General features: G+C 49.0%; 1 protein-coding gene across 6 annotated transcripts in view; it reads right to left on the bottom strand.

The window, feature by feature from the left end:
- Positions 1–1,682: 1,682 nt before the first annotated feature.
- NTNG2 (netrin G2) overlaps positions 1,683–26,076 on the bottom strand; it is a 91,447-nt gene continuing 67,053 nt past the window's right edge. For 2 of the 6 annotated variants that reach the window (XM_075906036.1, XM_075906038.1), the window contains 6 exons: positions 15,243–15,317; positions 10,571–10,636; positions 9,337–9,411; positions 6,298–6,465; positions 4,059–4,193; positions 1,683–2,802 (listed from right to left, as the gene is read on the bottom strand). In XM_075906036.1, coding sequence (XP_075762151.1) covers positions 2,579–2,802; positions 4,059–4,193; positions 6,298–6,465; positions 9,337–9,411; positions 10,571–10,636; positions 15,243–15,317 — 743 coding nt within the window. In that variant the 3' untranslated portion in view covers positions 1,683–2,578. The remainder of the gene's footprint in view (positions 2,803–4,058; positions 4,194–6,297; positions 6,466–9,336; positions 9,412–10,570; positions 10,637–15,242; positions 15,318–26,076) is intronic. The other 4 variants (XM_075906039.1, XM_075906040.1, XM_075906041.1 and 1 more) reach the window with 4 other exon arrangements.

Genomic DNA, 26,076 nt, shown 5'->3' with positions numbered 1-26,076 from the left:
AATCTAGATGCTCTTTTGCACAAAAAAGCCCCGATCGCCATTTTCGCGATCGGGGCTTTTTTGCGGAAAACAATTCTCAGCTGTCTACACTGGCCCTTTTGCGCAAAAGAGTCTTTTGCCCGAACGGGAGCAGCATAGTATTTCCGCAAGAAGCACTGATTTCTTACAGTAGAAAGTCAGTGCTTTTGCGGAAATTCAAGCGGCCAGTGTAGACAGCTGGCAAGTTTTTCCGGAAAAGCGGCTGATTTTCTGGAAAAACTGGCCAGTCTAGACACAGCCCCTGTGCTGGGTACAGGCTATGGCTGAGATTGGGAATGAGGAGCAATTCCTACATGGAGAGTATTGAAACTGGAGATATGTTGATATGGGAAAGGGCAGTAGTATAATACTTGGGGTAAGGATAACCGAAATGGAAATGGCCGGGGGAGGACTAGTGGAAAAACGTCTGTGCTACCTCTCGGGATGAAGCCATAATACGGCAGTTGCCCAGGGAGGGAGAGATCTAAAGCTTTCAGCTGGCTGCTTAATTGGCAAGTTATATCATGTATTGCTTCAGAATCCTCCATTCCCTTCCTCATGAATGGCTTAAAATACAACCTCCCGTTGTAACATGTCATGAGTTTTCAGTCCCTTTCCGTATTTGAACTGACACCTGTGAGTTTATATTAGAGTCCAAGGTTGTGCTTGTTTAAGGATAATATGCAAAACAGAGATTGGCCCTTTGCAAGAATGCGTAGCTGAATCAGGGTATGTCTACACTGCATTCCTCTTTCGAGAGAGGAATGCAAATGCAGACAAACAAAATTGCAAATGAAGCGTGGACTTGAATTTCCCGTGCTTCATTTGCATAATCGCGTCCGGCCGCTTTTTCAAAATACCCTATTTCGAAAAAAGAAATGCTGTCTAGGGTATTTCGAAAAAGCGGCTGGACGTGATTATGCAAATGAAGCATGGGAAATTCAAATCTGCACTTCATTTGCAATTTCGCTCGGCTGCATTTGCATTCCTCTCTCAAAAGAGGAATGCAGTGCAGACAGGTCACTGAGGATATATGCGTAGTGGGTCTAAACCAGTGGTGCACAAGCCGTAGCTGTTTTCCTGGGGCTCGCAACGCTTTGATCTGGGCTGGCAGGTATTTTCTTTTCCCTGCTCAGCGCCCACTGTACACATGGCGGAGGTGGGAGGAGTGTTAGGGGAGCTGACTGGCCCTTTAAATTAAAGGGGCTGTAACAAAATGTATTTTTTTTTCTTTCTCAACTTAAATTTTCCTGGCTCTGGGAGTCATGAATGAAAAAAGGTTGAGCATCGGTGGTCTAAACAGCTGGTTCTCTTTGGAAAAACATCCCAATTTGGTTGCCCGAGCTGTAGCTTTTTCTACCGCAGCGTTGCCTTGAGAAGGTATCTCAAGCAGAGACCAACAGTCTCTGAAGATGCCAAATGAAAACCCGTCTCTGCTTGTAGCTGTTAGCCAAATCCTTGACTACAGCCAAGCTGATCTTGGTTCAGCAACACAATTAAAAATACTTGCGACCTCAAAGACAAACCAGCACTCCCCCTCCCCCCCAACAAAGGATACCTTGATATTTGAGTCAGAAAACACAAGAGGACATCATGAATCAAAAAAATAAGTCTTTACCTGTAATTAACTGTGCGCGCAAAGGAAAACATGGGGGCCAAGCAGCAATTATTAGTTGCTTTACTGTAGGATTATACACCAGAATCAAATGCTCATGGTAAAATGTCCCTTTAGGTCACGGTCCTTTTATAACATTTAATTCAAACAAAAATAATTCTCTACCAAAAAAGTATTTGAACCGTACACTATACAGAAATGCCTGGTTAAGACATTGTACTCCTTTGATATACCATGTGCACAACGGCCTTTTTGTTCTGGTCAAGTGCAAGAGAAGGAAATAAAAACCCAACAACAAAAATACAAAACTTATAAATTCAGCAACTAGATTTGTAGGCAACAGTATCTAGGGGCCTGGCCGGGTCAACAACGTAACATGGGACTGCAGCAAAGATGGACCAGAGAATCCCTCAGGGATGCCTCAGCTTTCAGTCTCTAGTGGCCCTGGAGCCATTAGGACCGGCTCTTTGAAAACAAAACTATCAGAAAGTTAAAAAAAAAAAAAAACAACCCTTGGTTCGCGGCACTGTTTTGGCAGGGCCCCCATGCCCCGGAACCAGAGCCCCCGGTTCCGAGTGGGGAAAGAGTCTCTGCTTTTTAAGGAAGTGTTAGTGACCAGAGTCCTTTCAAACGACACCAACGTCCTGCAGCTTGTGCACGATGCCTGTCTCAGTTCTCTCCCTGCCGCGCAGCAGCTGAGCCCACGCTGCGGCCACCTCTGGCCAGGATGTGGCTGTTTGAGCAAGGCTGCTGGTGGAAGGACAGGAGTCAGCCCCTGAGACGCTGCACCTCTTTGCGGCCAGGGGACTGCATTACGACATGGAAGTCCTAGAGCAAAGGAAGGCTGAGGCGGTGGTGCCGAGGAAGGCTACCTATGACCTTCGTCTCCTAGGTCCCCTCCCCCCACAGTGATGCACCTTGACTTGGCTCCCTGGTGTTTGCCGTTCACAAGTCCAACCGGTGTCCCAGCTGGAGGAGGAGTGCGCTGATGAGGAAGGGGGGGAGGCTGAGGTATGTGCTGGAGGCGGAGTTGCAGGCCTTGTCGTCAGTGTCACACTTGGACTGCTCGCACAGGACGCCTTTGTAGCCATCGGGGCAGAGGCACCGCTGGTTCTGGTAGCAGGTGCCGCCGTTCTGGCAAATCAAGAGCTCCTCGTCGCAGACGTTGGCTGCAAGGCAGGGAGGGAGGAAAGAACACGGCGAGTGACTGCCAGATACCCACAGCCCCAGCTCCTACCATTCAGCCCTGTGCCACAGTGAAAGCTCATGCTCTGCAGTATAATTAAGGGATAGTGAAAGGCCCCAGCCCTGGGCAGCTGTAGGGGAGAAGGCATCGCTGAAGGAGCCTGTGTTAAAACTGGTACTAGAATCCACAGGCTGGTATTAATCAGAGGCAAAAGCAGGCTGCTGCGCCCCAGTGCGCTACTCCGGCAAGGAGCAGCCAGCTGGCCAGGCCGCTCGGCTATGGGGGGCACGCTCCCTGCCCAGCTTCCAAGGCTCTGCCACAGGTTGACGTGCTAAGCAGCAGGCAGATGAAAGGGGCTGGCTTGGGGTGTGCTCCACCAGCGCTCCGGGACTGCCCCAGTCCTTGACCCAGGGATGAAGCTGCCCTGCTGCTCCGAGATTCCTACCGGGACTCTGCATCCTCTTCTCCTCCCCATCAGTGTCAGGGAGTGAGGGGGAAAAGCACAGCTTGATGCATTCCTCTCCCGCAGGTGGAGGGGGGGAAGAGGAGGGGAGGCACGGGGCAGACGAGCTCTGCACTGACTCCATGACGGGAATCTTGTGGGGGGGCCTTCAGCTCCCCTTGCCCTACCTCATGCACAAACACCCGTGCACACACTCTCCTGCTCCCCTCCACAGATACCCGGCTCTACCCTGAGCCCCTTTCTCCCACCCCCCCAACCCTGGCTCCTGCACACACACCCCCAACCCCTGCCTTGCGCCCCACCCCACTCCACCTCACCCTTACAGTTCATGTTGGTACGTAGCACAACCTCCTGCCCTGAGGGGGCTCCCTGGAGGGCTTGCAATATGACAGGGCCGGTAAGAAATTTGTTACTTTCACCCCAGTATTAGTCCGGTTGCCCTGCGCCACTCATACCTACGCTCTAAACTCACAGAACTCACAGCCCTTCAGCATGCAATGACATGGCCTTAATTAGGACTCAGCATTCCACTGCTGTTCTCTTCACAGCTCTATGCACTGGGCTCTCTGCCGGGTGCCCCCAAAGCTTGCTCCCCCCCACTGCCTCCCTCCTGGGCGCTGGCCATGCTGTGGTCCTGAGCACAGCAGCGGGTTGCCCTGCTGGCGGCTCCTTGGGCCAGCGTTGCCTAGCCTAGCGTGGTCCCCAGCTGCCAAGTCTTTGGGGGTGCTGCTGTGCATTTGCTACCCTGCTCCTCACCCCGGGCCTGGGGTACTTACGGAAACAGCCCTGTCTCCAGTAGTAATTGGGAAGGCAGTCGTCACACTTGGGCCCGGTGGCACCTTCTCTGCATTCACAGTAGCCGGTCTCGTTACAGCGGTCGTGCAGCGACCCGATTTGATTGCAGTTACATTCTGTCCAAACACACGGAAACCAGTTACTACATCAGGCCGTGCCCGCTGAGAGGTGGGGAGCGTGCCAGGTCGTTGCGAGGGGGCGCTGCCCGCTGCCCGGGCCTGGAGAAAGGCTGCCAGTGGGCTTCTAGGGGTGAACTGTTACTAGTACTTTGTCCTTAGTAACCCCAGCTTGCATCTTGGGGATGCCTCTCCAGCCCCAGCGAGTTATACTCAGATTCTGCTCTTCCCACTACCATGTTCTGGGGTGGAGGGCACAGCCAGGCGCATCGCTCCCCAGAACCGGTGGGACACTTCTCCCCTTAGGCAATGTCCCACTGGCTTGCCATCCACATCCAATTTTGGCGCTCAGGAGTGTAGCTGAAGGGGCGCCCACGAAAAACTACCTGGAAGCCCGTTTCTTTGCCTCAAAAGTGCAGCGCTGCGCCTGCTCTGTCATTGGGAGGGCGGCTCGGTATGTGTAAGTGGCCACGCCGTCCCGTGTCGGGGCTTGGGTGGTGGGGTCGATTGGTATTACCAGAGAGCCTAGTAGCTCCAGTGACCGTGGGTTCGTCTAGACTAGGTTTTATTTTTGAACGGAGCTATGCGAATTTGGTACGAATTTGCATATCTTCTTCCGATTGCTTTGTCGAAAGTGAAAGGCGTCTGGATGCAGTTTTTTCAGGGGGGGAAAATGCTCTTCCTTTAACAAGGAGGTTTACACGGTTTTTCGAAAAAGGGTTTTTTTCCCCCCCAAAAAACCCATGTCCAGACTACTTTCACTTAAAAAGAAAATCGGATGAAGATATGCAAATTAGTGTCAAATTTGCATATCTCCTTTTGAAAATAAAACCTAGTCTAGCTGTACCCCTTATTACACCAGGCACTGTACAAGGGCTTATGAGAGATGCCACCTGGCGGTAGGGCTCTTGTCCACCCTGCCTCCCTCCGCTTGTTCCACCCTCCTTGGGCTACAGCCTTCGATGAGCCGTTCCGCTTTGGCAGCCCAGCCTTGACTGAAGGCCAAGGGGACCCAGAGTTCCATGCCACCTGCTCTGCAGCATCTCGCCCGAATTGCGAGCCTCTGTCTCCAGCTGCCCCTTTGCTCTCCAGCGGAAGCCGGCAGGAGGGGCCGGGTGGGGGCATTGATGGGGCAGTGGAGGGAGCAGATGTAGCCCTAGCCCTGTAGAGTTGCTGTATGAGGCGGCTGCTGCTGCTCAACTTGTTTCTCCTCCAAGGGGGAGAGGCAGGAGCGTGAGGGCTGGATTCTGGCTGCAACTATGGCACCGATGTTAATGGGGCGACCTTAGGGTAGCAGGGGGCAGACTTTGCCTGCTCTCCCGGGAGCAAGAGTGCGATGACCAAAAGGAAGAAAACGACAGACCAGGAATGGAGAAAGCCTAGTGCCAACCAGCTGCTTCACATCAGTCCTCCAAGGTATGACAGGGCCTCCCAGGTGGGAGCTGGTGTAAAACTCATCGGAGAAACTTTGTAATTGGAGCTTATGGCAAGGTGGTGGCCCGGGCAGCAGGGAGTCCATGTGCCCTGGATCAAACAGGTCAGACTTTGCCCAGCGGGCTGGGCAAGAGACGGCGAGCAGAGTTTGTCCTCAGCGCTGAGTGAATTAGTGCCTGGTGGGTGAACAGCCCCAGCGCTCATGCTCAGCGTGTGTAGCATGGTGACGGCTGGACACGGATGGGGGAAAGTACAGCAAAGCTTCAACAAGTGCCTCCATTACAGCCAGGGCCAGGAGGGCTGGCGGCTAGGCTGGCGACAGGAGGTCAAGGCAGTGTACTAGTCAGCCTGAGTTTGCTAGTTCAAATCTTGGCTTCTTTTCAACGGTAGTGCAAGCTTCCCCTAACCTGGGCTATCAATGCACCTTAACCGAGCTGGAGAAGATGCATTGCTGGGGTGGGGGGAATTATTTTGTCTGACACACACACACACACACCCCCCTCTCTGCAGCAGTTGTGGCCCTGAAACTGGTGAGGCACTGGGCCCTGGTCTCACAGGCCACCAAACCGCCCAGTGGCTGGTAAGTACTTTCAGCCAGCTCTGAAGCAGCAGCGCAGTGGAACTCCCGGGCGAGCAGTGCCCACCACGAGCGGGGTCCCCAGCTGCCCACCTATGCACACATTCTCGTCGTCGAGCTCTGCCGAGCTGTTCCGGTAAAACCCCAGCCGGCAGTGCTGGCAATGCTGCCCCCGCGTGTTGTGTTTGCAGCTGACGCAGGTCACCACGTTCAGGAAGTCGATATAGCTGCAGCGGTTGGAGTGGCCGTAGCACTCGCAGTCTGTTCGGAAGAGAAGAGAGAGACGTCCCTGGCAGGCCTTCCCTGGAAAAGGCAGCCATGTGCAGGGCCCTGGGACAGAACGGGCAGCAACCTGAATCTGAGGGGTTTTCTTTCACCCCAAAGCACTAACCTCTCCCCCCAAAATGTGGAGACTGCTAGCTGGGTTGGTTCCTGCTCTGTACTGGCGTGGTGGTGAGCAGGGTTTGAGAGTAACTATCCTGCTTTCACTGCCAGAAAAAGCTGTTTATAAAGCCTTGACCCTAAGCCTTGGGTAAGCAGGGACACATCCTGCTCCATCATAACCCAGCAGCTTTGTTTCTGGGAGCAGAATTTTTATAATGGAGACGAGGGAATTTTTTTCTTTATCTCCATTAGACACAGAAGGGGATGAGATGGCTAGAAATGTCTGTCTCGTTGCACTGTCAGCGTTGCGGCTATGGGGGACATTTGGCTGGGGTGGGGGACTGGCACAAGAAATGGGTCAGTGCGTGTCTCGTTCCTCCCAATCACAATTCTTTGGAGGGGTAGCTGAGTTAGTCTGTAACAGGAAAAACTTAAAAAAACAATGAAAAGTCTATTAGCACTTTACAAAACAAGTAGATGGTATCATGAGCTTTTGTGGGCACAGCCCGTACTGTTCAATATCTTCATCAATGATGTAGATATTGGGATAGAGAGTACGCTTATTAAGTTTGCAGATGATACCAAACTGGGTGGAGTTGCGACTTCTTTGGAGGATAGGGACATAATTCAAAATGACCTTAGCAAGTTAGAGAAATGGTCAGAGGTAAACAGGATGAGGTTTAATAAAGAGAAGTGCCAAGTGTTCCACTTAGGAAGGAACAATCAGTTCCATACATACAAGATGGGAAGCGACTGTCTAGGAAGGAGCATGGCGGAAAGGGATCTAGGGGTCATAGTGGACCACAAGTTGAATATGAGTCAACAGTGTGATGCTGTTGCAAAAAAAAAGCAAATATGATTCCAGGTTGTATCAACAGGTGTGTTGTAAGCAAAACTCGTGAAGTCATTCTGCCGCTCTACTCTGCACTAGTTAGGCCTCAGCTGGAGTACTGTGTCCAGTTCTGGGTGCCACATTTCAAGAAAGATGTGGAGAAATTGGAAAGGGTACAGAGAAGAGCGACAAGAATGATTAAAGGTTTAGAGAACATGACCTATGAAGCCAGGCTTCATGAACTGGGCTTGTTTCGTTTGGAAAAAAGAAGATTAAGGGGGGACATGATAGCGGTTTTCAAATATCTAAAAGGGTGTCACAAGGAGGAAGGAGAAAATTTGTTCCTCTTGGTTTCTGAGGACAGGACAAGGAGTAATGGGCTTAAAGTGCAGCAGGGGAGGTTTAGATTGGACATTAGGAAAAAATTCCTAACTGTCAGGGTGGTCAAATATTGGAATAAATTGCCAAGGGAGGTGGTGGAATCTCCCTCTCTGGAGATATTTAAGAACAGGTTAGATAGACATCTGTCAGGGATGGTGTAGACGGAGCTTGGTCCTGCCTTGAGGGCGGGGGGCTGGACTCGATGACCTCTTGAGGTCCCTTCCAGTCCTATGACTCTATGATTCAGATGACTACAGTAGGGCTACGTCTACATTGGCCCCCTTCTCCGGAAGAGGCATATTAATTTCCAACTTCAGAATAGGGAAATCCGCGGGGGATTTAAATATCCCCTGCGGGATTTAAATAAACATGGCCGCCGCTTTTTTTCCAGCTTGGGGAAAAGCCGGAAAAAAGCGTCTAGACTGGTGCGATCCTCCGGAATAAAGCCCTTTTCCGGAGGATCTCTTATTCCTACTTTGAAGCCAAAGACAAAAGGAAGGGTTGTAACAACTTCATTTACATGTTTAATTCTTATCAGAATGGAATGAACAGAGCCACCCTACTGGCTACATCCTAATGACTTAACCAACCAAGCAATGGAGGTGCCAATTGTTCTTATCAGCCTCTTGTAACTATTTGAACAATCTACTCCCTGTCTTTTTTCTTTTTTGCCTCCTTCCTTCCCCCCTTTTTCCCTTATTTATCTTTGGATCTGGACTTCTAATACTCCAGTCATCTGAAGAAGTGGCCTGTGCCCACGGAAGCTCATGATACCATCTACAACATGTTTTGTTAGTCTTTAAAGTGCTACTAGACTTTTCATAGTTTTTTTATGTTTTTCCCAACCACAGTGTTTGGTTGTTACAGGCGGAGTTCACGACTCCCTCCTCACCAGCAGTAGAGCAAACAGGCTAGGAGGGGCATGAGATACAGTAGAAACAACCCCAAGGACAGGCCAGATCTGCCCTTTCTCAGACTAATTGGGGGAAGCTGGAGATTTGCTTCAAGCCCATCTCTACTGGTAAGAGAACACACAGGATGGCAGGGAGACAGCATGCAAGTGACACAAGCTGACATGCGCATGGAGGGGGGTGCTGATGGGAATGGGGGTATGAGATTTGTTTCTATGAAATAAAGATCTGGTGCCATGGAGCCAGGCAGGGTTTTTTCCCATCGTTCATAGTGGCTTAGAGATGAATCGTGACTGAAATGTAAACAAGGAACCTCAACGAAATGCATTTTGCCTGCTCCTCACTGTTCAAGGAAGCGGCTGTTTGGGTATTGCTGACTGTTGTAGTTACGCGGAGGTTAGTTTATCATAAGGATTTGTTCTTGCAATGATAACTAGCAGATGCAGTCAGACAAGTGTAACTCCTAGTCTGGTCGGTGTCTGACACATCCCTGACCCTGGTGGGTGGTGTTTTTGGATGGTGTTTTTTAAAGGCGAGAAAAATCTTGATCACAGGGTTAGACAGGTCCTTCCGAAGCTTGAAGCATCTGTTTGTTTGCCCACCATCGCCATTTCTCCCTCTTACCTCTAAACACTTCAACAGGTGCCACTGGGCCAGAGCCAGCATTCAGCCTGATGAGTTTGGAGCTCTTTGAAGCCGCTTGGAAAAATTAAAAACAAGCATTTTCTCATTACTTCACACACATTCCCTTCCTACACTGTGGGAGAGCAGCTCTCGTGCTAGAATAAATGGAGTCGGCCAAGAACATCACGTTGGCATCGCTGATATCTATTTCTGCACCAGACAGCTGGTGCCTTTCTACATTTCTCCTCCTCCCCGCCCCCCAATGTTTGATGCATAAGAAATTCCACACACAAATGTGCACTAGAGCATCGGGTTCAGAGAAAAGCAGAGTTATTGGTCATGCAGCTGGCCCACCACTTTCTGTGTGTGTAGAGAAATAAACCTGGTCAGCCAGGCTAATGCTAGACAAGTCTAACAATTTTAAAAATAAGCTGTTTCCTTTGGACTCAGTTTAGTGTAGACAGTTTTCAAACTTTTTCCCTCATGACTTGTTGGAGAAAATTGTGGATTCTTGTGACCCAACATAATTTGACCTGAGTGTGGACTCCGGGGTGGAATTGAGGAGAGCTTTGGGGTGGTTTTTTGGGGGGCAGGGAGGTCAGAGCTGTGGTAGAAGGGGCTTACCTTGAACAGCTCCCGGTCAGCAGTGCAGTGGGGGTGCTAAGGCAGTTTCCTGCCTCTCCTGGCACTGCAAACCATGCTGCACCTCACAAGCAGCCGGCAGCAGGTTCCCAGCCAATGCGAATATGGAGCTAGTGCTCAGGGCAGGGGCGGTACATGGAGCCCTGTGTGCTTTCTCCCTTCCCCCCAACTAGGAGCCAGGCCTGCTGCAGGCTGCTCCTGGGGCACAGTGCAGGCTGCTGTGCCAGGATGGTCAGGTAGCTGCCTTAGCACCCCACTGCTCACCTGATCCCCCAGCAACAAGGAGACAGCGCCTGACATTCCACCACCCGGTCCTGGGTTGCAAGCCGTAGTTTGAAACCCACTGATGTTGCTCACACCAACTGGCGTACGAAAAGGTGCTGGCAATAGACATGTTGGGCTGGAAGGGAACCTCAAGAAGGCTTTTTGTTCAAGGAAGGACTAAGTATTAGCCAGGCCATATGATCTTGCTCAATTACACTTGAACTAGCCACTGCTCAAAGGGTTAGAACCTAGCAGGGCTCTCCTAACCTAGCCCACAGCTACCCACCCCCTCCCGCCCAGCTGTCTCACACAGGACAATAGGCAGTACCTGGCTTCTTTGCATGCTTCTTGCCAGCAGAGTGTGCTGTGCGTCCTGATTTGCTCTTTGGAGCAGCTGCGTGTGAGAGTAAAAAAAACCAAAACAAAACAAAAAACAGCTTAATGCTTTGGATGAGAGAGAATTCCCAACGCCAGCAGAGCATGGCTGTCTGGGAAATTCATCAGGCTGCCCCGCCCAAGAGGGGGACTTACTCAGCTAGCCCAACAGAGAAGCTAACATGCACCTTACAGCAATAGCTCAGTGTCATTACATGAGTGGCCTATATTTCAAATAAGGGCTAATGGGTTTCAGTGCCTAGGGGGCTTTGTCCTTTTGAAACCCTAGCCTGGAGGAGAAGAGGAGGCTGCCAACCAGGGTTGCTGCCTGGGGTGCAGAGCTGTGATGACGACTCAGGTACGAAAGCTTGACACGGCTATGTTAGTTCAAGGGCCTGCGTGCTATTCAATGCTCTTCCTATTTCCTTTCCAAACATTATTCTTCATAACACCCCCCAGGCTGTCAGAAAGTGTCAGGTACTCCCCCCCCCTCACTTTACAGGGGGGGAAACTGAGTCACGGGTGCAGTGGTTTGCTGAAGTGTGTGGGTGGAAGAGCAAGAAACAAAGTGGGAATCCTAAGGCTCAGTCACCTGTTCTAATAAACTAATGTAGCCCTCTGCCCACAAACACACTTGATCCATGTGCTGCCCCCCCACTGAAACCATCCTAGGAGCCTACCATGCTGAGCTGCCGTTGGCTGAGGGCTGTCCCTGTATTTGGACAGAGCTAGCATAGGTACTCATGGCTTACCTGCTCCATAGGCCTTCTTATGCCAGGCAAAGCACCTTTTAGCTCAGCATAAGAAGGCCTGCGGGGCAGGAAAGCCATGACTAGCAAGGCTGCAAGGGGAATGGTTGCCCAGCTCATGTTTGCCAAGGTGGAAGCTCACCCCAAGGCAAAAGTGCCAGCTAAATTCAGAGCCTTGTGCAGAGGGATGAATTTAACTCTTATTTTTGTTCAGGAAGCTCACTCAAGTAGCCAGCGAGAGCTGGAGTCCCTGCGAGGTACACTTTCAAATATGGCTTTGAAATAGACCTTTTAAAAAAACCCACTTGTTTCACGGGTAAGGAGATTAGTCAAGGCTCTTTCATTTTACAGTGAATAGCCTAACCCTGCTCGAATGACAAGCTGCTCTCCAGCTAAAAAAGCCCCTGCCTCACATGTTCCATCGCTCTCGTTTTCCTGTGGGAAGTGGTTTCACCGCTGGCTTTCATCTGAGGAGTGTCAAGATTTTATCGCTATTATTAGCAAAGCCTCCCAAAAGCCTGTGGTGGTGGGGTGAGCGCTCTTTCACACTGGGCAAACTGAGGCACAGGGCAGGTAAGTGCCTAACCCACAATCATATCCTGCATCAGGTGTGGCACTGGGAACAGGTTTTAGGACAGATGCCAATACCTTGCACTGATCAACAAATCCTCATTCACGCATCCCACCCATCGCTGTGCTTATGCCCCGTCAGTCTCCCTCCTCACAGGGCTCTCAGGTGAGCGACTGCCTAGTGGCAGATGCGCGGTGTCTAGCAAGCCAAGCAAGGCCAGCGGGCGCTATGTTGTAAGCCCTCAGACGCTGGCTGGCTAACACGCCTACTCCATCCCAGCAGCTGTCTGCTGGAAGGCTCACAGAGTAGCCCTTGATTTCCACTGCCTCTGAGAAAAGCTGTGGCTCATGGCAGCTGGGCTGTTCCAGAAGCAGATGGAGGTCTGGGTTTCACTGCGTTGTGCTAGAACAGCAGTGACCCCACTGATGGCCTGGTCCTAACAGCACAGCATCACTGCAGCTGCTCAGCTCCTTTCAGCTGCTCTCTCCCAACAGGCAGGTGAGCTGCACACCTCCCAGCAGAGTGGGGCTACAGGCAGGGCAAGCTGCTGGATCAGGCCGCCAGCCACAGAGGTATCGGGCAGGGACCACCAGGCATGCGTGGCCAGCCCACGAGGCCTCGCGTGGACAAAAACGGATTCCCACAACTGCTTGGGTCAAAGCCAACCCCATGCAGGGGCTTCTGCCCCAGTCTGCCTGGCTGTATGCTGCCAAGCACAACAGGGCCTCTGTCCTGCCTGGGAGACCACGGCAGTTCTACAATACACGTGATAACAACAATGCCTTCGTGGCAGGGAACAACTGGAGAGAAAGAGTCAGTCTGTCTGTCCCACTCCTGTACTGGTGCCAGTGGCTATGACCAGAGGAGGCAGCTCCCTGCCCCCCCGGTTCCTTCCCCTGCTCTGGCACATTCATTGTGTAAGACTCTGGCCAGTCACTTCAGTGGCCCCTGCCTCATTTTTCCCCAGCTGCAGCAACTGTTATATGCAAGGCCACCCGTGCCTTTGCAAAGCGCCTGTCCTGCCTCAGGTCTTGCTGCCAGTGGCAGGTGCCAGGCACACAGGCGAAAGGCTGGGCCACGCGGGCGGTCTCGGGCAGCCTGTGTGCCCCAGTGCTTTCCGGGGTCCGTGTTGGCCCATTACTTGAATTAAGCCAGAGACAGTCACTGGCGTTTGCAGGCCCAAGTTTGGCTACTTGGCACCACTTGCTGAATGTCTGCGTTGCCCTCCTGACTAGTTGCCACAGCAGCCCCATCAGTGGAAAACGAACCCAGCAGGCAAGGCCGCTGATGGCCCTTGAACAGGTGGGCTGTTTGGTACCCCCTAGCCAGGTGGCTTTAGCCTGGGGGGGGGGGAAGCCTCTTTAGGCCGACGTTTCCATGGTGACAGAGACCGGGCCTGTTTGTGTATTCTTTTTGATCAGCTGTGATCAGAGCAGTTCAGCTCAGTGCGTCTGTCATGCCTTTTCTCCCACTGTCGCGTCTCACCAGGCCAAGGGGCTGGCACAGGATGAAGGGCGGCATGTAATGCTGCACAGCCAGCAGAACGCAGCCCGCCCCCTCCCCCCGAACACCTGCCACGCTTTGGTGCCAGGCCTCACAGCAGTGAAACCCCCAACTCAGTGGCATTCCGGATCAGCAAAAGCAATGGTTGTGGCATTTGCTGGAGGATATGGGCAGCATCTGACAGGACTGTCCTGAGCTTGACAGGATCCTGTGCAGGCTGCAGAGGTAATGGGGCAAATAACAGGAGCTGGACCCTGATGCCCCAGGGTAAGGGACTGAGAGAAATGGTATGAAAGAACCTAGGTGCAGCCTGCTCCTCTAAAAGAGGGAAAAGAATAAGTAAAAGTAAATGGACGCTTGAGCAACTTATGGGAGAGGAAGTAGGATGGAGAATGGGAACCCCCTCTTCCTTCTTACTACTTGGGGGGGCGTCATACTAGGAATCTCCAAATCCGATGCTAATGTCCTGGTACCCACACCTGCAGCGCAGCATGCAAGTGCGCTCAGCCATGCATTAGGGGCTAGGTGGAGTCCATAACTCAGGTGGGGCAATCACATCTCTGCTGGGTCATGTTATTTATACCTGGGCACAGGGGGTGCGGAAGGCTAGTACAGGGGTGAGTGCACAGCAGTGTTTTTCACACTCACGTGACACAGCCTTAGAGGCTGATGAGAGGTACAAGCCATTGAAAAAAATCAGGGGCACTGAGGACCAAAAAACTGCAGCTGTGCAAAACTGGCTTTTAGTAGGTGCCTGTGGGTGAGGAAGCTTTGGGTGTCTCCAACGGGATTAAGATCCCAAAGGGAAAAAAAAACCTGTCTGGGAGGAGGTGGTTTAAGCATCAAGGGATCAGCTAATTAGGCTTAACTATGTCAGTCCAGGGTGGCCGATTAGCCTAATTAAACCAGCCATTTGATTGGCTGGGGGAGGGGCGTGTGGCATTCTCAGCTGCAGCAGGTGAAATCTTTTCTAAATACAGAACCCTTGGCTGGTGTCTTTTCAGTTAACTGGGGTATGGAGTCACAGCTCCTAGCTAGGAAGGTAAAGCTCTGGTCCAGTAGGGCATGTGGCCAGTTAAGAGAACCATTTCCAGTATATTCTTGGCAATCATTGCGTAGACCTGGAAAAGCACCTTCTCCCAATCTTTCCTCCCCCAGCTGATTCTCAATAAGCTTGTTTAAAGGTCACCCGCTTTCTTCTCAATGAAAAATACCGGGCTTTCCTGCTTCTGGCAGCTTCCACCCAAGGAGCTCCAAGGGATTGACAAGCATGAGTGGATTTATAAGCACAGGCATGCTGCAAGATATGCTGCATTCCCTCCCCCACCTTTTACAGGTGGGAAACTGAAGGCATGGAAGAGAGAAGTCACCTGAAAAGGTCACACTAAGCCATTGGCATCTAGATCTCATAACTCCTAAAGACCATCCACCTTCTTCCCAACTCAGTCTGTCTCCAGTTGTTGTTCATAGAAGCATATGAAGCAAGAACTCCAGGGTTATAGGGAGAAGAGAGTTCATAACCTTTAGGGGCTGATTCAGCCCCAATCTCTTATGATCTGCCTGGGAATTAGCCACTTACATCAGTTGCACCTAGCACAGTGGTTCTGCCCAGTCATCACACAGCTGCAGCCTATGTGACATCCCGAGGGCAATACAGGCAGTATTGGATGTGACCCATGCCTCGAGTCCAGCGTCTAATGACTGCCAGGCTTCTGCATTTTATTGACACTGGAAAAGAGCCCCCCTTGCTCTCTCCTCACTTCCTGCTGACACAGGCTTTGAGCCTAAGAGCACGTCCTTACCTCGGATGTTTTCAGGAGGCTCCCGTGGAACCGGTTTGGGTCCAAGCACGGTTGGGTTTACCAGACGCCGAACAGCTTGAAATGGCACCAAGAGAGAGATCATCAGCAGTCACTGTATTTGTTCCTCACCAAGGCTGGTGAGGGAGCTTCAGTCAGATATGTTGACTGGGATGGTGGAGCAGTATCCAATTTCTCTGTCCTCTCCCCCACGCATCCCAATTTCTAAAAACCATCAGTGCTCCATGGAAATTAGCACTGCCTCAAACAACAGTTAGAAGCAGTAAAATTACCCTTCCTCAGGGATGGAAAGGAAAGTTGTGGCTGGAACAGAACTCCTTCCTTAAACAGAACCGATGCCTATTAGCTCAACTTGGCAACAATCAAAAGGATAAAAAATTAAGTTGGTCTTTAGACACTTTTAACTCCAGCCAGAGAAGAAAGCACCAGGTTCTTTTCATTGACAGAATGCAAGATGGTTATTTTCTGTAAGGACTTTGTATTTTGTTTAAGTGCCTCCTACCAATCTGGCTCACTTTCTATTAGCACAGTCTAGCACAGAGGTGGATGATATGTATCCATCTCTGCACAGACTGTATCCTATCTACATGTAGCTTAAAGGTGGGCCCAAGCCAAAAAGATTTCAAATGCCCCCAAGTCGGGGCAGCGTTGAACTTCTGATTTTCGACTTGGCACTGTTATGGAGAAAGGGACCAACAACTCCTGATCTCAGTATAAATTCTGGCCTTCCATTACCACCTCCCCAAGTTTCCAGCTCCTGGGTTTGAGTGGGAGCCCAGCTCTAATACACATTAGATTCTATATTCAAAGGGATGCTCATTTACACGGCAGGAACTTGCTAAGGGCAAATTGACGGGGAAATGGGGGAGGATCCTGACAATCTGCTGCCAGCATGAACCAGGGAGGAGGGATGCTAGACAAGCTAAGCTGAACCTCAGGCTTCATGGCTCACCATGCCACCTCCAGAGGTTCCCTCGTGTCACGTATAAAGCTCCTTGGCTACACAACCACAGGGCAAATAGCAACACAGGGTCTATGCTTTAAGCAACACATACGTGACAGTTTACAAAAGTTACTACATTTTACAAACACTCAGGAATCAACTAGATTTCCATGATCCTTCTAGTTCCCCTGAGCACCAAGCCAAGGATAATCTCTTCTACCATTTGTCATCTTTCACGTAGATGACTAAAACTTGAGGCTCAGTCTAGCCTCGCCTCATTGCCAGTTGTGTGTAGGGCACAGAGAAAGCCAGAGCTTTTCCCATCGGGGTAAAAGAGAGATGCATGGAAAGCAGAGTGGCAATTCTAAGCAATTTCTAAGGCTCAGTCCCTATTTGGACTGTACTAGCCAGTTATGCCCATTCAGCAGCATGTCTCCTACCTTCTTTTCCAGGATCGGCCTTGGCTTGGGGGTAGCCCACCTGTAGTGGGGCAGCTGCCGACGAGCTGGTGAGTTCTTGCAGCGGTAATATAGGAAAGTCTCATTACAAAAGGGGTTGAAATGGAAGAGTTAAGCTAGCAGCCTTGGGTCAGACAGGCCAGATGGGCAGAGCCCCATTGACTGCAATGGAGTAATGCTGACTTATTCTTGCACCCACACAGCTGTGCAGCTGGCAATGTTTCAGACTCTGCCCATGTTAGACGTGTACCACGGCAGGCATTCTTTCATTTCTGTGGCCTTGGCCACTGGAGGTCCCATTGGATGTTGACTGACTGCAGAGTCAAGGGCTGCAAGTGCAGAGAAGGATCGCCACACACAGTCACTGGGACCCATAGCTGTTCCGCCCCTCTGAAATTGAGGCCAGTTGTATACGTGCCTGGATAGCCATGTAGGTGTCTAATTTTACCCACTCATGTTTGATATTTTTGGACTCTAAGTAACTGTCAGCAAAAATGACAGGGAGTTGGCAGAGGTGCTAGAACTAAGTTTCTAGTGTGGGGGCTGAAATCAGACACCATTGTAGGAAATAATTACTGCTTCAAGCCAGGGCGTGCTGCTGTACCTCCAGCACCCCTGAAGTAGGTGTCCAAAGAGGATTACAATGCAGGAGTTCCTAGTTCCCAGGCCTGTGCTCAGGCCACATCTTTTTTCCTAAAAAAAAAAAAAAAAACCCACCAAAGGAACTCAAGAAGCCCTTGCAAAGAAATCAAAACAACGAAGATGGCTGCCCACTTGTACGGTTCCTATTGAAAAAACTCTGTGTGCCCTCGCCACTGGGCCTGGAGCAAATCCTATTGCCACAATTTTGCTCGTGTACAAACCATGAAGTAAAATGAAAAACCCATGTTGTTAATTTCAAGCTTCAGTTGAGTACTATAAGGAGAGGAAGGGGGGGGGGAAGGAAATCCCTTCTTTCTGGCAAAAACTAAAAGAACAAACTCAAGAAGGAGAGAAATGTGATTTCCCACCTTCTATTGGGGATTAAAACAATGCAGAGTAAAACAATATATGACAAGCTCTAAAAGTAGGTGATAGTGTCCTTTTCAATGGGAAAATGGAAGCCAATTGATAATAATACAGCGTTGAAGAGAATATGAAAAAGCCTGTCACTAATTGGCAAGGGTTTAATTAGAGTCACAATAAAAAACAGCCCTAGAGGCATTTTGCTTTTTAGTCATTCACACATACCTCAACTTGTTCATCTTTACAGAGTCAGGAGAATTATTAATGCTCTTTATCCCAAGAATTTTTCCCCTGTAGCTCTGTGACATTCACAGATGGTTTTATATTTCAGGGGAAAGAGGGTTCCAGTAAATTGGATGTTTCTTTCACTTTCCTAGTTGTGGGAGGCATTTATTAAATGCACACGAGCCTCATGTTGAGAAAAAGCTGAAATGGTTCAAACATTATGAAGCTGACAGAAAATAAACAGACACACAAGTGGAGTAGCTAATGTTTATGTAGGCCCTATACAAAATTGATGTTTTGCACTCCACTTCTGTGCTTCTTCTGTCGGCTCTGTCAGAACAGTTCACTTACTAACTGCTTTTCCCACAGCTGAACTGATACCCTGGAGGCGGTTGGCCCATGAACCAAAAAGAAAGATGGGATTTTTTTTAATCAACCCAAATTTGGGGAAAGAATGTCCCTCCCTGACAATGGAAAGCACAAAATCTGACAGAATATGACAAATATCTAAGAGGAAATGGGAAATGAACAAATTAAAAAAGCACTTGATTAATTATTTCATTTCTAGATGACTCCCCAATTTCCTTTAGCTGACTCTCCCAAAGGCTCTTAAGTAAAGCAAGTTGTCATGGGATAAGAGGAAAGGTCTTTTCATGGATTGATAACTGGTTAAAAGACAGGAAACAAAGGGTCTGTCCTGGAACCAATCCTATTCAATGTATTTATAAATGAACTAGAGAAAGGGGTAAACAGTGAGGTGGCAAAATTTGCAGAGGATACCAAACTGCTCAAGATAGTTAAGACCAAAGCAGACTGTGAAGAGCTTCAAAAAGATCTCGCCAAACTACGTGATTGGGCAACAAAATGGCAAATTACATTTAATATTAATAAATGTAAAGTAATGTACATTGGAAAAAGTAATCCCAACTATATATATACACAATATGATGGGGACTAATTTAGCTACAACTCCTCAAGAGAGAGATCTTGGAGTCACTGTGGATAGTTCTCTGAAAATATTCTCTCAGTGTGCAGCAGCAATCAAAAAAGCAAATAGAATGTTAGGAATCATTAAAAAAGGGATAGAGAATGAGACAGAAAATATCTTATTGCCGTGGTACACTCACATTGTGAATACTGCGTACAGATGTGGTCACCTCATCTCAAAAAATATATATTGGTATTGGAAAAGGTTCAGAAAATGGTAACAAAAATGACTAAGGTGTAAGGAGTCCCATATGAAGAGAGATTAAAAAGACTTGGACTTTTCAGCTTGGAAAAGAGGAGACTAAGGGGGGATATGATAGAGGTCTATAAAATCACGAGTGGTGTGGCAAAAGTGAATAAGGAAAAGTTATTTACTTATTCCCGCAATATAAGAACTAGGGGTCACCAAATGAATTTAATAGGCAGCAGGTTTAAAACAAACAAATGGAAGTTTTTCTTTACTCAGCGCACAACCTGTGGAACTCCTCGCCAGAGGATGTGGTGAAGGCTAGAACATTAACAGGGTTCAAAAAAGAGGTAGATAAATTCATGGATGTCAGGTCCATCAACGGCTATTAGCCAGGATGGGTAGGAATGGTTTCCCTGGCCTGTTTGGCTGTGTGTGACAGGAGAAGGATCACATGAGGATTACCTGTTGTGTTCCCTTCCTCTGGGGCATCTGGCATTGGTCACTATTGGCAGATAGGATACTGGGCTGGATGGACCATTCGTCTGATCCAGTAAGGCTGCTCTTATATTCTTATGTTCTCCTTTTTGGGATCCCTTGGCTGACTTTAGTCTATGGCCCTATGTTTTAAAATGCATTCTATTCCCCCTCCCGCCTTGGATTTGCTCCTTGGCAACATGAAATACAGAAGAGGTTCAGACTAACACATGACCACAGCTACACCTTGACCACAAAGAACACTACAAGCAGCTAAAAGGAGCAGTCATCTGGTGGAGCTATGCCATTTAAAGATCAAAACCAAATCTAATCTGCTCTTCTAGTCTACAGTCCACGTTACTCTCCTGACGGCTGTCCGCCAGTACATGAAAGCACAAATGGGGAAGTAAGGGGGGGGGAAGTCAGCCTAGATTTAAATACCTGGTATTTTCTGCGTCTCTTGGATAGGCACAGAGGCAGGGAGCTCAGCTGGCAATTTGGCCATGACTGCTCAGGGTGGGAAGCAAAAATGAAAGGGTAAAAGAACTGTACAGATGCCAAAAGAAGGAGAAACAGCACAGAAACGGGGCAGCATTTTAAAGGAATTTTTAAAATCTCTTTCTGGCTAGGAGAGACCTAAGCAGCCACATTCAGACCTGGAGTTTGAACTACCCCAAACTTCAGGAAGGGGCAGGGGGAGAACATTGGGGTTCTGCCCCACCTCTAGTGGTGACTGCACTGAAGTCAATGCAGTTATACTGATTTTAAACATAGGTATGGGAGTCAGTTGGAATTAGGGCCTCACCTATATGGGCCTGGTGATGTACATGTAGCCACATCAGTGCAGAGGCCAAAGTGGGGGACTGAGTCCAAGACTTTCAGCCCCAAAACTGTAGCCCTTTGCTATATTCGCATTAGGAGTAACTCAGTTATCTCTCAGGAAGCAGCAGCTGTTTTTCTCATCAGGCTCAACCTCTAATTGAAGCTACAATGACCCGCATTAAGCCCATAGAGGAACAGAGGCTCCCAGCTCAGCCCTACCCACCCCAAGCTAGAAACAAGACCATTGCACTGCAAACTTTGCACACTGCCACCTGTTAATACAATGGAAGAAACTGGTTTTGCACAGGAAGTGGGTCACAAGTCACCGCCTCTTTTTGATTGGCCAGTCTGGAAGGGTCACGTTCAAAAAGAGCAGGAGTCTTATGCTGCTTTTGGGATCATATTTTAAGCCTTTAGGTCTGTGGCATCCAACATGCTAGCCACATGTGGCTATTTGCCAACTGTGTGTGGCTAGTTGGCTTGAATAATGTGGCTAGTTTGCTATAGTGGCTACTGCTTCAGAACTGGTTGGACACCACGGTTCTAGTCCTAGAAACCTCTAGTCACAGATGTTGTTCTTCAAAAGCTTTGGAGTCACCTGAACCCTCTTTGCCTTTGGGGCAGCTAGAAAGGCCACGAGAACAGGTTTTATTCTTGGTATTTGTTCTGATCGGGGTAAGAACTTAGAGCTGCCAATACTGTCTTGGACATGAGAAATTATTAACCAAAAAATGGAACTGCTTACACCAGAACCTCCAGAGACAGACCAGTGCCAGCCTAGAGAATGACAAAAGTCCTGTGTTGAGGGAAATGGTCCGATTCTTCTCTCAGAGCTGTTCACCCATCTCTGATATAAACATGCAGCCTTTCTCCACTCCCCCCCCCCCCGACACACCCAAAACAGACAGGCGAGCCAGGACAGCAGATCATTAATGGCACTAGAAGAGATTGATGCTCAGCAGGATGCTCTCATGTTCACATACATGCTTCCAGAGGCACTGCTGTGGTCAAACATGGATAAAAATCACATGACGTTAGGTGCACATTATCTACACACATCCCAAGTTTCATTGTGGCAGGTCTGCTGCTAATCTACATACTTTTTTCAAGATAACATGATCTTCAGTGTGGGCTGTAGATACCCCCTCTCTCTCTATCTTAGTGTAAACGGGCAAGTATTAGTTCCATTTTACAGAGGGAGAAACTAAAGTGACTAGCCCACGGTCACACAATGACTCGTGGAAATAAAAAAAAAAATGAAACCCAGGTTTCCTAATCCAGCCAAACTCCCATTCTAAACACTAAGCCATGGCTCCTCCGTGACTGGATCTATAGTTGCATAAACACACCGTGGCAGTGTGGACTGTGACATGGAGTGGGAGGGGAAAAGCAGCAGACTCCAATTATCCACTCCACTCAGAGGCTGCTGGGAGTGGGTGGAGCCTGGGGGGGTCTATATAAGCTCATTCCAGTGCTGAGAGGAGGAGAGGTAACATCTAAGGACATAGAAGTGTCAATGTGGGAGGAAAACAACTCAAAGAGAGGCTAGAGGAGAAATTGTTACCCTTGGGGGAAAGGTAAGGAACCGAGTTTGAGGACAGTTGGGCCCAGGCTGGGAACCATCTCCCTAGGTAACTGTGGACTTGCCTGAGAGGTCAGAGAATTTTTAGAGCAATGGGACTGAAAATTTTGGCTGTATATGATGATAAACTAAATATGAGTACACTCCCTTTAACAGTTCTTCTACATTCCCTTTGGTGATCCTAATCCCCTACACACACTTTCTGTGGTGGCCAGTTCCTCTTGACCTAGCAGGCCACGGTTACATTTGCACCTGTAGGATTTGGGGCTTAGCCACTGGGCCAAGTCGTGTTAGCTGCTCTGAATCCTCCAGCTTGCATACACGATCAGTCTTTGTGTTTCTCTCACCCGGCTTCTAGCAACTCCCCCAGACAACTGGTTGTTACTAACGTACTGTGGGTGGGACATGTCCCCAGGGGAAATTCCGATGCAGAAGGCACCGCAGCAGAATAAGCGTGTGAAGCTTGTAAACTAGCAGAAGAAACTTTTCAGTTCTTCTCTTCCAAACGAAGAGAGAAACCCTACCTGGATGGAGAATCAAAACAAAACAGCACCTTTGTGCCTCTCCCCCCAAAAGTAATACGAGTTCTCTCTACCGGGCAATCTAGAAATTAAGAAATAATGTTCTGGAACATCTAGTGTGAGTGTATGTTCAGCCCACCCCCAAACATTTTATTGAGGCATTAAAGTGAGGCTCTCCCCCCACTCCAGGCTGCTTTTCCAAATGTAAAACTTCATGGATTATATCCTAAGAGACTTGGTACAGGACCCAAGAAGCTGAGCAAAGATCGCTGATTCAATTCCTGGCTCCGCTCAGAGCACCCTCGAGGCTGCTCTAAATTACACCTACCTACATGTGGCCCTGAGGGGCCCCTCCCTTAACTGGAGAATCACTAGAAGGCAGCAGTGCTCAGGCCAGGGCCTCTTCCCCTGACCATGGAGAATTCCCTGATGCAAGACTAATCCTCAGCTGCCCACTCAGGCAAATGTTCATCATTCCCCTACAACAGGGGTGACCAATAATTTTTGAGGAGGGGTCACTCCAAGATTTTGGAAAGTGGTCGAGGGCTGCACTCTTCCATGATGTTAATGGAGGAAGTGCGGGGTGCAGCAGGGAGCTTGGGGTAAGAGATTTGATTCAGGAGGGAGAGTGGGGCCTGGGAGGGAGTTTGGGTGAAGGAGGTGGTTGTGATGTGGGGCACTGGACTGGGGTGCAGGGTTTTAGGTTGTGACCTAGGACAGGAAGGGGTTGTGACCCAGGGCAAGGGATTGGGGTGCAGGAATTTGCTTTGTGAGCTGGGGCAGGAGATTGGGGTGCTGGATCTGAGAGGGGACATGGGTGCGGGAGGGGGAAGAGGATTCGAGTATCTGGAGCAGGGGGGCAGGAGTGATGGGTAGAGGCAGGCTCTGGCCAGGAGAGTTACCTGGGTGACTCCTGGCTAGCAGCCCAGAACGCTTCTCAGGCAGGCCCCATCCCGCACAGGCTGCAAGGCCATGTGTGAGTGTGAATAACTAGAAGCCGGGAGGGGTAAGGGCGTGTGGTGCTTTGTGTGCTGCCTGCTATTCAAACAAGAAGCTCCTATTGGCCAGTTTCTGGCCAGAAACTGTCCAGGCCTGCCCTATAAGGTCAAAGCAGAAGTAGACATGAAGAAGGCCTGCTTTTGCGCTCTGAAAACTCTTTATTAAAGTGGTGTGGAATGGTGAGACACCAAGTCAGCCTTCCCAATTCTCTGTGACACTCTGTCTGGGGTGAATCAAATTTTTGTTTTGTTTAAACAAACAAGCAAAGAAAACTTCAGATTGTTCTCCCCCATCACCATTTGTGGCTTGGCTATTCATTTGCAGGAGGCCTTTGGCAGGCTGCTCAACTTTAAAATAATATCTTTACTCTCCCAAATTCCAGCTCTGGCCTCTACTTCTTGGTCTGAGACAAGGGCAAATAATCCTCGGATAACCTCAGAGCAGGACAGAGACAGATGGATGAAGAGCCAGGCCACAAATTGCCTCTTTTACTGTGTTAACTTTGGGGTTGTGTTGACTGCTGTGACTGAAAAGGGAAAAAAACTGGATCCACATCCAGATGCCTTTTCCCTAAATTATATTAGGGATGATCATAAATTAGGCCTTCCTCTACCCGGGAGGATCTTAACCCATCGAGTGTGATTTTTATCCATGTCCCCAGAAACTCCTACCATATGGATGAGCAAGTCAGAGGAGATAATCTTTGGTTTTAAGCTAACCATTGCCATTTGAGGAGCTGCAGCAGGAAGCAAAGCTGGCAGAGGAATAAGGAAGTGGACTAGCTAAGGGACCTATCTGTACTAGCAAGGGTAGGGTCTGCCTTGCAGCGTGGAGCTCAGCACCCACCTGGCTGCTGCGTGGTGACAGGCTGGGTGGTGGTAGCAGAGGTGGTTGTGGTAGTTTTGGGTGTTGTGGTGGTTGTGGGCTTTGTAGTAGAAACTCGCTGTGGTCGTTCATAAGCTAACAAGAAACAAAGAAGAGAGGTGGAAAGAAGGCACCTGTGGAGGCTAGAGGGTCTCGCTGTGAATCTCACTGTTCATTCTTACTGGGACACAAACTCACAAGCTCGTGGGCACCTTCATGGTCTGTTTTCATGGGGAAGGAGGCACACAGGACCTGCTCTCACTCAAGGCAATGTCAAAATTCCCACAGACTCCAATGGGAGAGAATTGGCTCCAACTCCCTGCAACCTCCAGCCATTACTATTCCCGTAAAGGAGTCTCAAAAGATGCTTATTTCCCCTGCCTGCCGTGAGTCATCTCAGAGCCCCACAAGCATGCCAGTGGGAACGGCTCTCTCCTGGCCCCGAGGGCTCCCATTCTGTCACCCACAAGCACTCTCTAGAAATCACACCAAGACACCATCCTGGGGACTTGATCCAGTACACTAGCTAGGAGGCTAACAGTGGGCATTACAAACCAGCCCGAAGCGGATGGCGACAGAACACAAGGGCTGCCCTACTCCTGAGAGTATATCACCTACCAGGACCCGGGGACCATGATGACCAAAAAACTTTGCTCTTGGTTTCCTCTTCATCAGAGACAGAGGAAGGGAGGAGGGAAAACAGAAGAATCCAGTTGCTGCAGGATATGTACAGAAGATGCTGCTGGGTTTGGGTGGATAGCCCATTCCAGACAGTTATGTTTGCAGTGGGAACTGAGAGAGAGTCCAGTTGGCGTGCGTGTTTCGGTTGGATTATTACATGACTTTATTTTGTTGGTACGGCTGTTAGTTTAAATATTGCTGACTTTATCATTAACTCATTGCTAATTAAGCCTAGCAAGGACAAGAGAGAATGAATGTGTCTACATTGTGATGGGACAACGGCAAAGAGAGTTGGAAACTGCATAGTTATGTGCGGTTAAAAACAGGCCACAACACTTGGACAATAGTTGCGCCATCTTTCTCATATATATTTGAGCTCTGTGATGGCAAACATACTCTAAGGCAAATCTCTTAACCAGCAAAATAATTCCCTTGGGGCCACTAAAAGGTGGTCATGAAATCAAATGATGTCCCTTTCATTTATTACATTCCAAAAAGCAAACATTGGATTAATTTAATACACTCGGCCCAGGATCACTACTTGATACCATGATGTGGCTATAATATTAATTCAAGTCCAGTCCTCCTTGCTCTGACCAGCAATATTATAATAATCCCTCACATTCTGAATACAAATTCTTACTTCACCCTATGTCCCTGAGTCCTTGTTTGTCTCACCTCATGTAGATTATCATGCTTAATTTCATAATAACCCTTAGCTAGTTTAAATACTTAATTCAGGTCACCTCTTGTCTTCTGTGAAGGGTAAATAATCCTTCTTTAGCTGGCCTGTCCTCATAAGCAAGCCCGTCTATTCCATTCACCATCACATTTTCATTGTGTTCTCTCTCCGACTTCACTTTACGTTTTTTAGAGAGTAACCTGAGTCACAACATTCAAATTCTAGATCCCAGATGAACCAAGGTTTGAGGGTCTGAAAAAATCCCCACGGACCTCACTTGCTTGAGCCTAAAATATGACATTATATACACACACATTTTATTTTTTAAAATCGATGGGCTCAAGGTGATCCAAACTGGATGCCGTAACAAAGAATTCAAAACC

Source organism: Pelodiscus sinensis, chromosome 22 (genome assembly GCF_049634645.1).
Source record: "Pelodiscus sinensis isolate JC-2024 chromosome 22, ASM4963464v1, whole genome shotgun sequence".
Lineage (NCBI taxonomy): Eukaryota > Metazoa > Chordata > Testudines > Trionychidae > Pelodiscus > Pelodiscus sinensis.
The sequence above is the reverse complement of the archived record's forward strand: the minus strand, read 5'-3'. Positions and strand labels throughout refer to the sequence as shown.